The following is a 12,626-nucleotide window of genomic DNA, read 5'->3' as shown; positions in this document are numbered from 1 at the left end:
AAAGTTTGTGAGAAGAGGCAAAAAATTTCCGAACCCCGGATTCGTATCACGAGGGGTTCGTATCACGAGGGGTTCGTATCACGAGGGGTTCGTATCATGAGGTACCACTGTACTCCGAAAAATACAGTATATAAAAATGCTATTGCTGCTCATCAAAACTCTATTTTTACTCAGTGTTTCCACTGTTTTATAATAGAAACTAAGAGATATTTTAAAATGTTGGGACAAATATCTACCACTTAAGTGGAGAAATATTCTGCCAGGCAGTTATTCGTTTAGATGTTCTTAGCCAACCTACAATGCAAATACAATATTTTCTCTCTTTCCATTGTTTTTTACAGAAAGCTTTTAGAACAGGCACAAGTACACGTCTGGATGATCGCATATATGCTATGTGCCAAATAAAAAATCAGCCTCTGGTTCACTTGATGAAGATAATCTATCCCAGTTTATATAGGATAGACAGGCTTACTGATGAGGTATACTTTTGTGTGTGTGGTTGTGTGTGTGAGTGTACAGTATATATAATGTATAATCGTTATCTCTGCTCAATAGAGGTGGTCTTCGGAGAGGGGCGGCATACAAATCTAATAAATAATAATAATAATAATAATAATTATTATTATTATTATTATTATTATTATTATTATTATTATTATTATTATTATTATTATTATTATGTCAATACAACACAGCAAACGAGATCACTATGCTGGATTTCGTATTTCATCACCAGTCGGGCGCTTCCCAAGCACCTAGGACTGTGTGATGTAGTTGCGAATTATGTTTGCCGATCCCAGTAAAGCGGCCTTTTGCAATTGACAGATGGAGATGTTGTCAATTCCGATGGTTTTCAAATGTCCGCCGAGATCCTTTGGCACTGCGCCCAGCGTGCCAAGTACCATCGGGACCACTTTTCACTGGCTTCTGCCAGAGTCACAAGAATCTAGTCCACTAATGGTCAGCACTAAATTGGTGCTAGATAAGAATTGAAGGAATTTACAGAGGAGGAGAGAAGAGGCTGGAACTAGCATTGTTTGTGGCAATGCAATGACTCTAAGCCGGGGTTGGCATCCTTAAACACTCAAAAGACCCGCAAAGGTCCTAACCAGAAGCTCCCCCCACCCCAAAATTCAATTCTGGAGCTGACAGGAAGTCTGGTTCTCCCACCATAGAGTCTCCTAGTGCAGTGTCATTTTTCCTCTACTGACCGGAACTGCAGTCCTCCTACTATAAAGTCTCCTCTTAGTTCGGCGTACTTTTTCCTCTACCTGTCCTAACCTAAAGCCCTATCAATTGTGGAGCCAACTGGCAACAGGAAGCCGCAGCAGAGGTATGAAAGAGCCACATGCGGCTCCAGAGCTGTGGGTTGCTGACCCCTGCTCTAAGCCAGTGATTTTCAACCTTTCTTGAGCCGCGGCACATTTTTTACATTTACGAAACCCTGGGGCACATTGAGCGGGGGAGGGGGGGGGGGCTGGTAAAAAAAGTTTGGACAAAAAAATTCTCTCTCCCTTTCGCTCGATTTCTCTCTCCCTCTTTCTCCCTCTTTCTTTCTCTCTCCATCCCTCTTTCTTTCTCTTCCTTCCTCTCTTTTTTGCTCTCTTTCTCTCTCCCTTCCTCCCTCCCTCTATGTCTTTCTCTCTCTCTCCTTCCCTCCCTCTCTTTCTCTTACTGTTGCTTACTCTCTCTCTTGCTCTCTCTCTCTCTTGCTTTTTCTTGTTCTCTTTCTCTCTCTCTTGCTTTCTCTCTCTTGTTCTCTTTCTTGCTCACTCACTCTCTCTTGCTTTCTCTCTCTCTCTTCCTTTCTTTCTCTCTCTGAGCTTCGCGGCACACCTGACCATGTCTCGCGGCACACTGGTTGAAAAACACTGCTCTAAGCGGATGGCACATTTAAATCCGCACCGTCCCCTACCTCTGCTGTCTGTTCTCACACAGTTGTTGCTTCTACAACTACTGCTAGCAAACAAAGCTAAAATGCATTCTGAGGTTCATTGGTGGTGGTGGTGGGAGGAAAGTGAACCATACAAAAAAGCTCAGCTTGGGTTACAAATTTAAAATTTTGTGCCTTTGTGGGGTGGGTGGGATTTTGAATAAGCGTTCATTGCCCCATTACTGAATTATTACAATGGGATCGAATTACCGTATATACTCGAGTATAAGCCGAGTTTTTTAGCCCCAAAAATGGGCTGAAAAACACAGCCTCGGCTTATATTCGGGTCATTGACAAAGTCACCACACGAGGGCGCCATTGCTTGAGCCAGAGCGAGGAGGCACCAGCTTTTGTCCCCTCTGGCACGCCGTAGTTCCTCTCCCTAGCTCCAGCTCAAGCAAAGAAGGCAGCCATTTGCAATGGTGAGTCGGATTAAAAAGGCCCCCTGCTGTCAGATTCTCCTCCACCTCCTTTGAAAGGATTTAAACTGTTTAAAAAATGGTATTTTGTGGTAGTTGCTGTCCTTGCTTGGATAGGATCTAATAATGTGTTATGAGGCAGAGCTAGACAGGAATTCTTTTTCTATCTGTCTATCTTTCTATCTATTTTTCTATCTATCTATTTTTCTATCTATCTATCTATCTATCTGTATCTATTTCTTTCTATCTATCTATCTATCTATCTATTTTTCTATCTGTCTGTCTATCTTTATATCTATCTGTCTGTCTATCTATCTATCTATCATCTATGTATCTATCTGTATCTATTTCTATCTATCTATTTTTCTATCTAACTATTTTTCTTTCTATCTATCTATCTATCTATCTATCTATTTCTATCTATCTATCTATCTATTTTTCTGTCTGTCTGTCTGTCTATCTATCTTTCTATCTATCTATATCTATCTATTTCTATCTATCTATCTATCTATCTATCTATTTTTCTGTCTGTCTGTCTGTCTATCTTTCTATCTATATCTATCTATCTATCTATCTCTATCTATCTATCTATTTGGTTTTCTATGCTGATAACCTCACAGCAGCTAATGCTGAAGCTCTTCTTTGGATACACTTATTTGTTTGTTTGTTTGTTTGTTTGTTTGTTTATTTATTTAATTGGATTTGTATGCAATCCCTCTCCAAGGACTCAGGGTGGCTCACAGCATATATAAAAACAGAACAATAATGTAAATCCAATTAATGATGAGAAGGAATCCAGTTTTGAAGGATTTTAACTCTTAGGTTTTAGCTTTGTTCCTGATCGAGCTACTTTTTTTACTTTTTAATTTATTGTTAATATTGTTAATTTGTTTACCCTCTTTTAAATTTACAGAGCTAGTTTACTGGTTTTCTTTAAAATAAATATTCTAAAACATGTCTCAATTAATGTAATTTTATTGTTTTCCATTTTTATAAGTTACCAGTAGCCACTGCATTTTCTAACCTCAGCTTATACTCGGGTCAATACGTTTTCCCAGTTTTTGTGGCAAAAATTGGTGCCTCGGCTTATACTCGGGTCGGCTTATACTCGAGTATATACGGTATATTGTGAGTTTAATTGTATTGTCCTATTTTAGGGTGCAATACATGTCAATGACAGAGTTGTACCCCAGCCCCCTCTTCAGCGATTGTCTTCTGAGAAGTTGACCAGAGAAGGAGCTTTTCTTATGGACTGTGGCTTGGTGAGTTGCCCATTTAAAACATATTTTTTTCCATCTTGTTGATACAGCATTTTCCTGTGCTCGTCTCCTCATTGTATTGTGTCTTTAAATCAGTTTTAAGTATTATTTTATTTTTTTTCTTAATTGAATTTTAAGATTTTGCGAATTTGGAAAATGCCACATAGGTGGGGAAGCTAATGAGAAGAAGAGGAAAGTCTTTTTTTTTTACAATATATTTTATTAAATTTTCTTAAAATAGACGAAACTGACAAACGTACATTTAACATAAAAGTGGGGTTTTATCTTCCCCGCTTATTCTTGAAGTAAAATTTCAATACAAAAAAGAATACATTCAAAAAAGCTTAAAATCAACTTATTACTTTAAATGAAAAGAAGAAATTTGTTTAACTTTTTAAATTAAATCTTCATACATTGTAATTCATAACTCTTAAATCTTATCCCTAATAAGTCTAACATAACACTTAAATCATATCTCATACTAATACAGTACTATTATTTATTTATTTATTTATTTATTTATTTTTACTGTTAATGTTAATATTTCTTCTTGTTTATCCATATATACACTTTGTTCCATATCTCATAAAATTCTGTTTCTTCTTGATCTTTTAGCCGTCTTGTCATCATATCCATTTCAGCGCAATCTAATATTTTATTAATAACTTCCTCTTCTTTGGGGATGTTTTCCCCTTTCCAATTTTGCGCATATATTATCCTGGCCGCGGTCAAAATATGAATAACTAAATGTAAAATTTCTTTCTTATATTTCTGATTGGTTATACCCAGTAAGTAAAATTCCGAGGTTATTTCTATCTCCTGTTTTACTATTTCTTTTATTATTCTTTCTATCATTTTCCACTAAAGCTTAGCTTTGCTACACATAGGAAAGTCTTTTCTTACCCTTCCCTCTTTTTCTTTCTTTTCTCGTTCTGCACTTTTTTTCTTGTTTTTTTCTTTTTGTTATTGTTTCACTTTTCTATTTATCTTTTTTTATTTAGTGTAAATTCTTTCTTTTCTCTCTCTTCGTTCATTTAACTTTTATATATTTAAATTTTATTTGCTTTCAATTTTTTATATAAAGAAATTAGTAATTAGGTTTGTAATTTGACTAATTTGGCAATACTAGGTGATATTATTGGGTTTATTCTTTTCCCCTTGACTTCGCTACTAGAATAGAATAGAATAGAATAGAATTTTTATTGGCCAAGTGTGATTGGACACACAAGGAATTTGTCTTGGTGCATATGCTCTCAGCGTACATAAAATAAAATATACATTTGTCAAGAATCATGTGGTACAACACTTAATGATTGTCATAGGGGTCAAATAAGCAATGAAGAAGCCATATTAATAAAAATCTTAGGATATAAGCGACAAGTTACAGTCATACAGTCAACATGGGAGGAAATGGGTGAAAGGAATGATGAGAAAAACTAGTAGAATAGAAGTGCAGATTTAGTAGAAAGTCTGACAGTGTTGAGGGAATTATTTGTTTAGTAGAGAAGAATTTTTAAATGTTTTTTTTAAGGATTTTTTTATTAAAAGGCGTTAAACATTTGTAAAGGTTATTGACTACACATGATAATTGATATGAAAGAGATTTGGAGAAATTTGAAATATTACAGCCTAATCATTTTTAGGTATTAAAAATTTGGAACAGCTTAAAAGGTGTTTTAGCTAATAGCGTATTTGTATAACATAAGAAAATTGAGCAGCTATTTTTATCCAGGTGTCAAAAGTGAAGGAGGTAGTTTTGGATTTGCATGTCATAATATTTTTGAAATTGATTTATTGTAAAGCAATTTGTTGATGTTGGTATATTGTTTTACTGTATTCTGATTGGAGAGAAAAATAAAAAAAATCTTTGCCAAAAGTATTATTTTATGCCAACAAAATCTTGATGAATTCATGTGCTATCAAAGAAAAATGTATATTTTAATCACTTTGTTTCTAGATCCTCTACATTTGGGTTGGAAAAAGTTGTGATAATAACTTCATTAAAGATGTGCTTGGATATCCAAATTATTTGTCAGTACCTCAAAGTCTGGTAAGAAGATTTTAAACCCAGCTAATACTTCCCAAGATGAGGCCTTATTAGAGCTTGCCTGATTTTGATTACCATCTTCATAATGTATTTTCTTATTTACAATGTGTTCTGCTGGCATGTTTCAACCGCCCGTAATTACAGGGTAATTAGTCCAGGAAGACACACACCACACGATAAAAGGAAAACCCAAAAGTTTTTATAAACAGAAAACCAGAAACAGCTCCCTTTTTAAATGTCAAAGGGATTTTCTGGTACACACAAGGCACAGGTTAAATGCAGTCCAGTTGCTCACCCAATAACTGGGAAATTGAGTCCAATTCTAAAGTCCAGAGAGTCCACACACAATCTTGAACATCACAAAAACCACGATCTTGACGAAACAATGAATCAGATAAACTGTCATGAAGCTAAAACACCAGGCTGCACTTTTATCTGTAGCACTAATTACAGCAGCCCCACCCAATCACAGGTGGCCTCATTTTCTCTTGTAATAATCCTTCAGTTGTTGTCTCCTGTGCATTACTCTACGCATGCGTGGATGTGTCATTAATTCTTGTTCAGAATCCAGGGATGATACAAATGATTGATCTCCTACTGGGCTGTCTGCCAAACTCCCCTCTTCCCTATCACTCACGCTTCCTTGGTCAGAGGAGGCTTCATCGGCAGATTCCATCGGGAGCAAAACAGGCCTGTGGCATGTGGATGTCTCCCCCACGTCCACCTGCACATTCCTTGGGGCAGGAGCTGGGCCAGTGCTAACCACAACACAATGTGTAGACAGATCTTTCAGAACTTTGTTTATAGAATGACAGCATTTAAATAAAATGAAAACAATAATTATATTTTTATTACAACATTCTGAAAATGTAATAAAGATGCCACTGATGCTATTTTGAATATCTAATACAACAGCATAATATAAGTGTTTAATTTTTTTCACATTGCATTTTTCTAGACGCAGCTTCCAGAATTAGATAATATTTTTTCAGAGCGAACCAGGTCCTTCATAACTTGGCTGAAGGAAAGTAAATCTTTAAACCCAGGACTTCAAGTAATTAAGTAAGTATTCTTATATAGCATCCAAAAGGCAACATCACTTATATAAAATAGGAGGTTTCTGGCAAAGAGTACTTTGGATAGGTTTTCAAAGGAATGCGTTTAGGAATGCTATCCCTGTTTAAATCTGTAATTACTTGGCAGGTTTATGCATTTGCTTATTGGATAAAAATTTCCTCAATTGGTACATTTGAAAGGCATCTGTTATGAGGGCTTGAGAACAGTAGGTAGGAATTGAGAAGGGTTGGTTGGCATTACTGAAATGACACTGAGATGTTTCAGAATACAGTGGTACCTCTACTACAAACGCCCCTACTTACGAACTTTTCTAGATAAGAACCGGGTGTTCAAGATTTGTTTGCCTCTTCTCAAGAACCATTTTCCACTTACAAACCCGAGCCTCTGAAACTAACCGGAAAAGGCAGGGAGAAGCCTCCGTGGGGCCTCTAGGAATCTCCTGGGAGGAAACAGGGCCAGAAAAGATGGGGAGAAGCCTCCGTGGGGCCTCTAGGAATCTCCTGGGAGGGAACAGGGCAAGAAAAAGTGGGGAGAAGTGTAGGGATTGTGTAAGCCAAATATTAGCTATGCTTTAGGATATACGCAGAGACAGTTATCTGAAAAAGCATGGTGAAGATTTGCCCAGAGACAGTGAGTCATACAATGGCCATGAACTTTTCACACAGTAAGAAAAAACCCTCAACAGCACTCCTGGCACGAGATAAGACACTGGCAGTGTGATTGGCTGGCAACTCAGCTACCGATAGGTGCATAAAGTGAGAATTTAGTAGCCTATCATAAGCTGTAGATGATACCTTTTATAACCAATTAGAAGCTTAATAGAAATAGCCAATGAACAGTTAGGTATCTAGAAGCCTTATTTTTGCATATAGAAATAGCCTATGATAACTAGCGTATTCAAAAGTTTTATTATTAGCCTATAGATTTGAAAAACCTTATATTTGTAGCCTATAAGAAACGTATATTAGGAGAAATTAGACTTGTATTTAGCCAATAGAAAATTACTAGCTGAAACCCCTTCATTTGCATATGAAGGGTATAAAAAGCACACCTGTAAACAATAAAGCTTTGTCACTTTACCCAGACCATTGACTCCGTGTTTCATTGGTAAGCACTAGTAATGGTTTCAGGATCGGGCCTCGTAAAGTGAACCATCACAGGGTTGTCGAGACCCCCGTCCAGCGGGGATCACGTCTCGTCAGAGAAGCCTCCGTGGGTCCTCTCTAGGAATCTCCTGGGGAGGAAACAGGGCCTCCACCCTCCCTGTGGTTTCCCCAATCGCACGCATTATTTGCTTTTACATTGACGCCTATGGAAAAAATTGCTGCTTCTTACAAACTTTTCTACTTAAGAACCTGGTCACAGAACGAATTAAATTCCTAAGTAGAGATACCACTGTATTTACCCAACTTATTTCTATCAAATATTGAGTCCTGCAGATAATTTTTATTTTTCCTTCCATGTTTCAGGGACGAAAGCCCAGCAAAGACAGACTTCCTTCAGCAATTAATTGAAGACAAGACAGAGGCTGCGTTTTCTTACTATGAATTTTTGCTTCACATTCAACAACAAATTTGTAAGTGAGAAGAAACAAACGGAAAGTCCCTGTATGGACTTTTTATCCAAAAGTCGACTGTCAACGAAGCACACTGGAAGTGATTAAAACCAAACATAGATTCTTTAGTATCCACATAGAGAGACTTTCAGCTGTGAAAGAACAAAATACACATTGCCAGATGAATTTTACAATTCTGCTTTGTTATAAAAAAAAAATGATGGACACGACATAATAGTAGCAGTGTGTTTTCAGGTGGTTTTATATGCATTTCCAGTAGTGCAACACTATGGTTGTTTATCCTTATTTCAAGCTGGTGGTCACATGTGGCAGTGTGGAATAGTATTTATTAATGAAATCTAAAATCAGAGAGTCTCTTTTCTCAGCATCTCAACATTTAACAGCCTTTCCAGACGATCCTCCAGCAGAGATGCCAAAAGGCAGCGTTCCATATTGTTTATATCTATTTGTAAAAGAGATAATTCACTTTTGAAAGCTTAACCATTTTCCTCTGTGAAGAATATATACAATTTTAATACAACTTACAAAATTGTAGAAATATGTATAATGTACAGAAGTGTTACCATTTGTAAAAAAAAAAAAATTTTTTTTTTAAAAAGAATATGAATTGCTTAATGGCTATGTTGGTAGGTCAGTTACAAACCACTTATTGGGTTAAAACAGTAAGAGTTGACTAGCACATATTAAAACAGATCTGAATCCACAAAGGAAAATGCAGCTTTGTAACTCATTGAATTGTTCCTTTTTATGTGGATTTATTTATGATCAGCTAATTAAAAGCATTTGCTTGATCATGTGTTTTTTATCTCTATGTGATTACTGCATTTTTAAACACCAATACCAAATTTGTCTTGCTGTATTAAAGAACCTTTATTACTTTATAGGCCTCCTGAAAAGAGGCTAGTGGGGATATTGAATTCCGTTTGGGATTTTGATTAGAGATATATTGGGTTGTGACACTAACTAATGGTGGCTAGTGTCTTTTAGCCTTAGATTACTTTAGGTATTTTTGCAACATTTTAGGATACTGGGTTCTCTGTTTTCTCATCCCGTCGTCATTAGATGTTAAAGAAAAACTCAATTGAACTTAAAAATAGATGCTTCTCCAGCAGGTGATCCGAATATTTGCCCTCATTTTTATTTTTATTTTTTAAAGTTAAAACTTTTGTGCACATAGTCTAAATAGGGCTGTTGATTACACGTTAGCATTTTATTTCTTAAAAATAAGTATAGCTATAGAATGTAATTTTATTTTTAAAATGGCTTTTTTTAAAAAATGGATAACAAGCACTAATATATTACTGAAAATTATCTACGATATGTCCCAGTATATTTCTACTTGTAACAATGTGCTTATGCAACAGAGTTCTTCAATTAATTTTCAATTTTGGTTTTATGAATATACAGTCCAGACACTACATTTTAAGTAACTTGTACTAAAGCATGCCAAAGGATTTCTCAGAGAGAGAAAAAAAACTCAACTGCTTCTTCTATTTGTGGTATATTTTATGTATCTATCAAAGTATGTTGCATCAGAATAAGAAGCTTACACCTAATTCTTTAAACTTAAATAATTCATCTTTTGAAGAGATATAATGCCTCCAATACTTTGATGAATATATTGACTGAAAATGAATGTTATATGGAACCATAAATGTGTCAGATGTACTAAGTGTGATTTTAACAATTATTTTTTGGAAGCTTGGTACTGAATATTCAGAAACATCTAAAGCCATAATGTATGGTAGATGAATCTGTAAACCAATACTTAAAAGTTTTATTCTTCTATATTTTATATATAAAAATTGTCCTGAAAAGTAACACTTGAGCAGTATTTTGCTTTGGGTAAGGTGTTTGCTGCCTCTTAGGTGGAAGATATTTAGCACTTGTTAATCCTTCCTCATAGCTCAGTATAACCAAAAGCATAAAGATGGGTGAGTTCAGGTAAGTGCTACCTACAGTTACTAGCTGAAATTCAGCATCATCAATTGTAAGTGTTTTTTGCAAATAAAAGGTAATTCAATGCCTTGTGATTAAACATTAAAAAGAGAAAATTGATCAAACGTTTTAGTTTTATTTATGGTGCAGTCCTATATCTTATACCATATTCTACTCAGGAAAAGAAAAGGCTCCATTGGTAGTAGCTGCTCATTTATTTCTACAGACTCGTTGCCTCGATTCTGCTTATGCAATTTGTTTTACTGGTTCTTAGGGAGTTATGCAGAAAAGTTTGTGAAAACTTTGGTAAGAAGCTCAAGTCAGTGTTTTTTTTAACTTTCTCTGTAACTGCTAATGTAGGAGTCCCCAATCCCCAGGCCTTGTCCCTTGTTCAAAGCCTGGCAATGAGACAGATTGGCACATGTGTGCACATGATGCTCCATTGCGCAAGTGGAAGGTGTGCATAACGGAACCCTAACCCTTACTTACACTCCACTCATGTGAATAGTACTTCACATGGAAGCACAGGTGCTCCTCACTTGCTCATGCGGAGCTTTGCGCATAAGTGCAAGCACCCTCTGCTCATGCGCAAAGTTCCACTTGCACGAGTGGAGGGCACGCACAGCTGCTACTTGCACACACCCAGTTGCGCGTGTGCGCATGGGCCTGCCACTCATACCCTCCTTCCGCCCCGGGGTGGGTCGCCAAGTTGGAAAGGTTGGGGGCCGCTGTGCTAAACCAAATATTTGAATAAAATACTCTACAGGTTGATCAGACGGAAGTGGAGAATGGTGAGTGAATATCAACCCATTGGTTTCTATTTTGAAGCAGGCTCTGGACTAAAATCTCATTGCCCAAACCCAATTTATGGTTAATGGGTTAGTTATGGGCTGATTTTGTGTGTGTACGTGCACATAGCCACTGCCTTAAACACAATTTTGAAAGTTGATAAAGTCTTTTCTAAAAAGTTCTGTACTCGATGGATTCTCGATTGATTTGACTTTAATACTGATAATAAGCATGTCAGATTATTCCATATGTATAATCTTCATGCTATAACAGTATTTTCTACCAAAATTGTAAATGTGAATCAATGCATAAATGAGCCAGGAAGGTAGTTTTACCCTGATAGCTACCATAAGAGTCATCAGTTCTATTGCCTCTGAATCAGTGGTGAATTTATGCTTTGTAGTGGCATGGAGTGAATAGGGCAGGAAAGCAGGAGGGTTTTTTTTAGCTTTTTAACTGAATAGATTTTGTGCATTTAGAGAATTTACATAAGCAGTATTTGAAAGAATTATTAGCTGAAGTTAATTAAGCTCAAGCTAGCTTACTCGCATTGAAAAAGGGTAGAAAATTTCATTTAAATCCAAATGTATTGGTTTTACTGATGTATGGCTGGCAAAATGGAGGGCAGCCTGTCATTATTGCATTACCTGTGCTTATTTAGAAGGAGATTCTAGTAATAACTATATGTTAATGGTAAAATCTGTTTGTTTTTTGTCTTTGAAAAGTATGTATCTTTAACAAGCCATGTGTGAAGCTTTTGCAAGTCTCAAAATGGAGAGATATTCAGGCTGAACTGAGCTACTAACCTTATTCTCTGTATTGAGACAAGTAGAAGGGCTAAGCCTACATATTAAAGAGAATCTTAAATGCTACTCATTTATTGTTGTCTTTTTCCAAGAGTGTGAAGTACGTAATCTTTTTTGAGTGAATATGCATATTTGGACTTTTGTGGGTATGTTTGGTTAGCGGAAGGCAGACTATAGACTGTGTCTACATTTTGATCTGAGATGTTTCGTGTAGGACTCGGAATATATTGGAATATAAATCCCCTAGAACAATATGTGCACAATCGCTTTACACTGATTGGTTGATGGTGAATCCTAGAGAATTCATTCCCAAATGGGAAACTGCATGCAAATGTGACATTTCCCACACAGATTTGTTTAAAGTCAGAATCTGAAGCGTGAGAAACTACTTATATTAGTACTGTGTTCTGAGTGTAACTCAAAGAAAAAAATGTCTAGGACTTGTGAATATGAAATAGATTAAAGAACGTGTAGTGCTTTCTGGATCTATAATTGTACTAAGCATGGATCTTTTATTTTGATCGCTTTCAGATATAGAATTGTGCATATTAATACATTGCACACATAATAGCACCACTTGTAGCACTTTATGTACATATTTGGAACTATCCCCAGGTATTAGTGTATTTTAGTTGGGAAAGAATTTATGTTGAAACTGAGTTAAAGTGATTTGCTTAAGGTTAGTTTGCATATTCAAAGCAGATTATTGGGAAGAGAGGAATTATACAAGTGTATAATTGTATATAATATTGTACAGTTTACAATTATATCAAGTCAGTTCC

The 12,626-nt window shown here is 36.1% G+C and overlaps 1 protein-coding gene across 7 annotated transcripts in view; it reads left to right on the top strand.

The window, feature by feature from the left end:
* Positions 1-10,374, top strand: part of SEC24B (SEC24 homolog B, COPII coat complex component) — a 50,804-nt gene extending 40,430 nt beyond the window's left edge. For all 7 annotated transcript variants that reach the window (XM_070757891.1, XM_070757894.1, XM_070757890.1 and 4 more), the window contains 5 exons: positions 342-479; positions 3,510-3,614; positions 5,569-5,661; positions 6,617-6,720; positions 8,205-10,374. In XM_070757891.1, the coding sequence (XP_070613992.1) occupies positions 342-479; positions 3,510-3,614; positions 5,569-5,661; positions 6,617-6,720; positions 8,205-8,319 (555 nt within the window). In that variant the 3' untranslated portion in view covers positions 8,320-10,374. The remainder of the gene's footprint in view (positions 1-341; positions 480-3,509; positions 3,615-5,568; positions 5,662-6,616; positions 6,721-8,204) is intronic.
* Positions 10,375-12,626: the final 2,252 nt, after the last annotated feature.

This window comes from Erythrolamprus reginae, chromosome 7 (genome assembly GCF_031021105.1).
Source record: "Erythrolamprus reginae isolate rEryReg1 chromosome 7, rEryReg1.hap1, whole genome shotgun sequence".
Classification (NCBI taxonomy): domain Eukaryota; kingdom Metazoa; phylum Chordata; class Lepidosauria; order Squamata; family Dipsadidae; genus Erythrolamprus; species Erythrolamprus reginae.
This window is presented reverse-complemented; position numbering and strand designations above follow the sequence as displayed.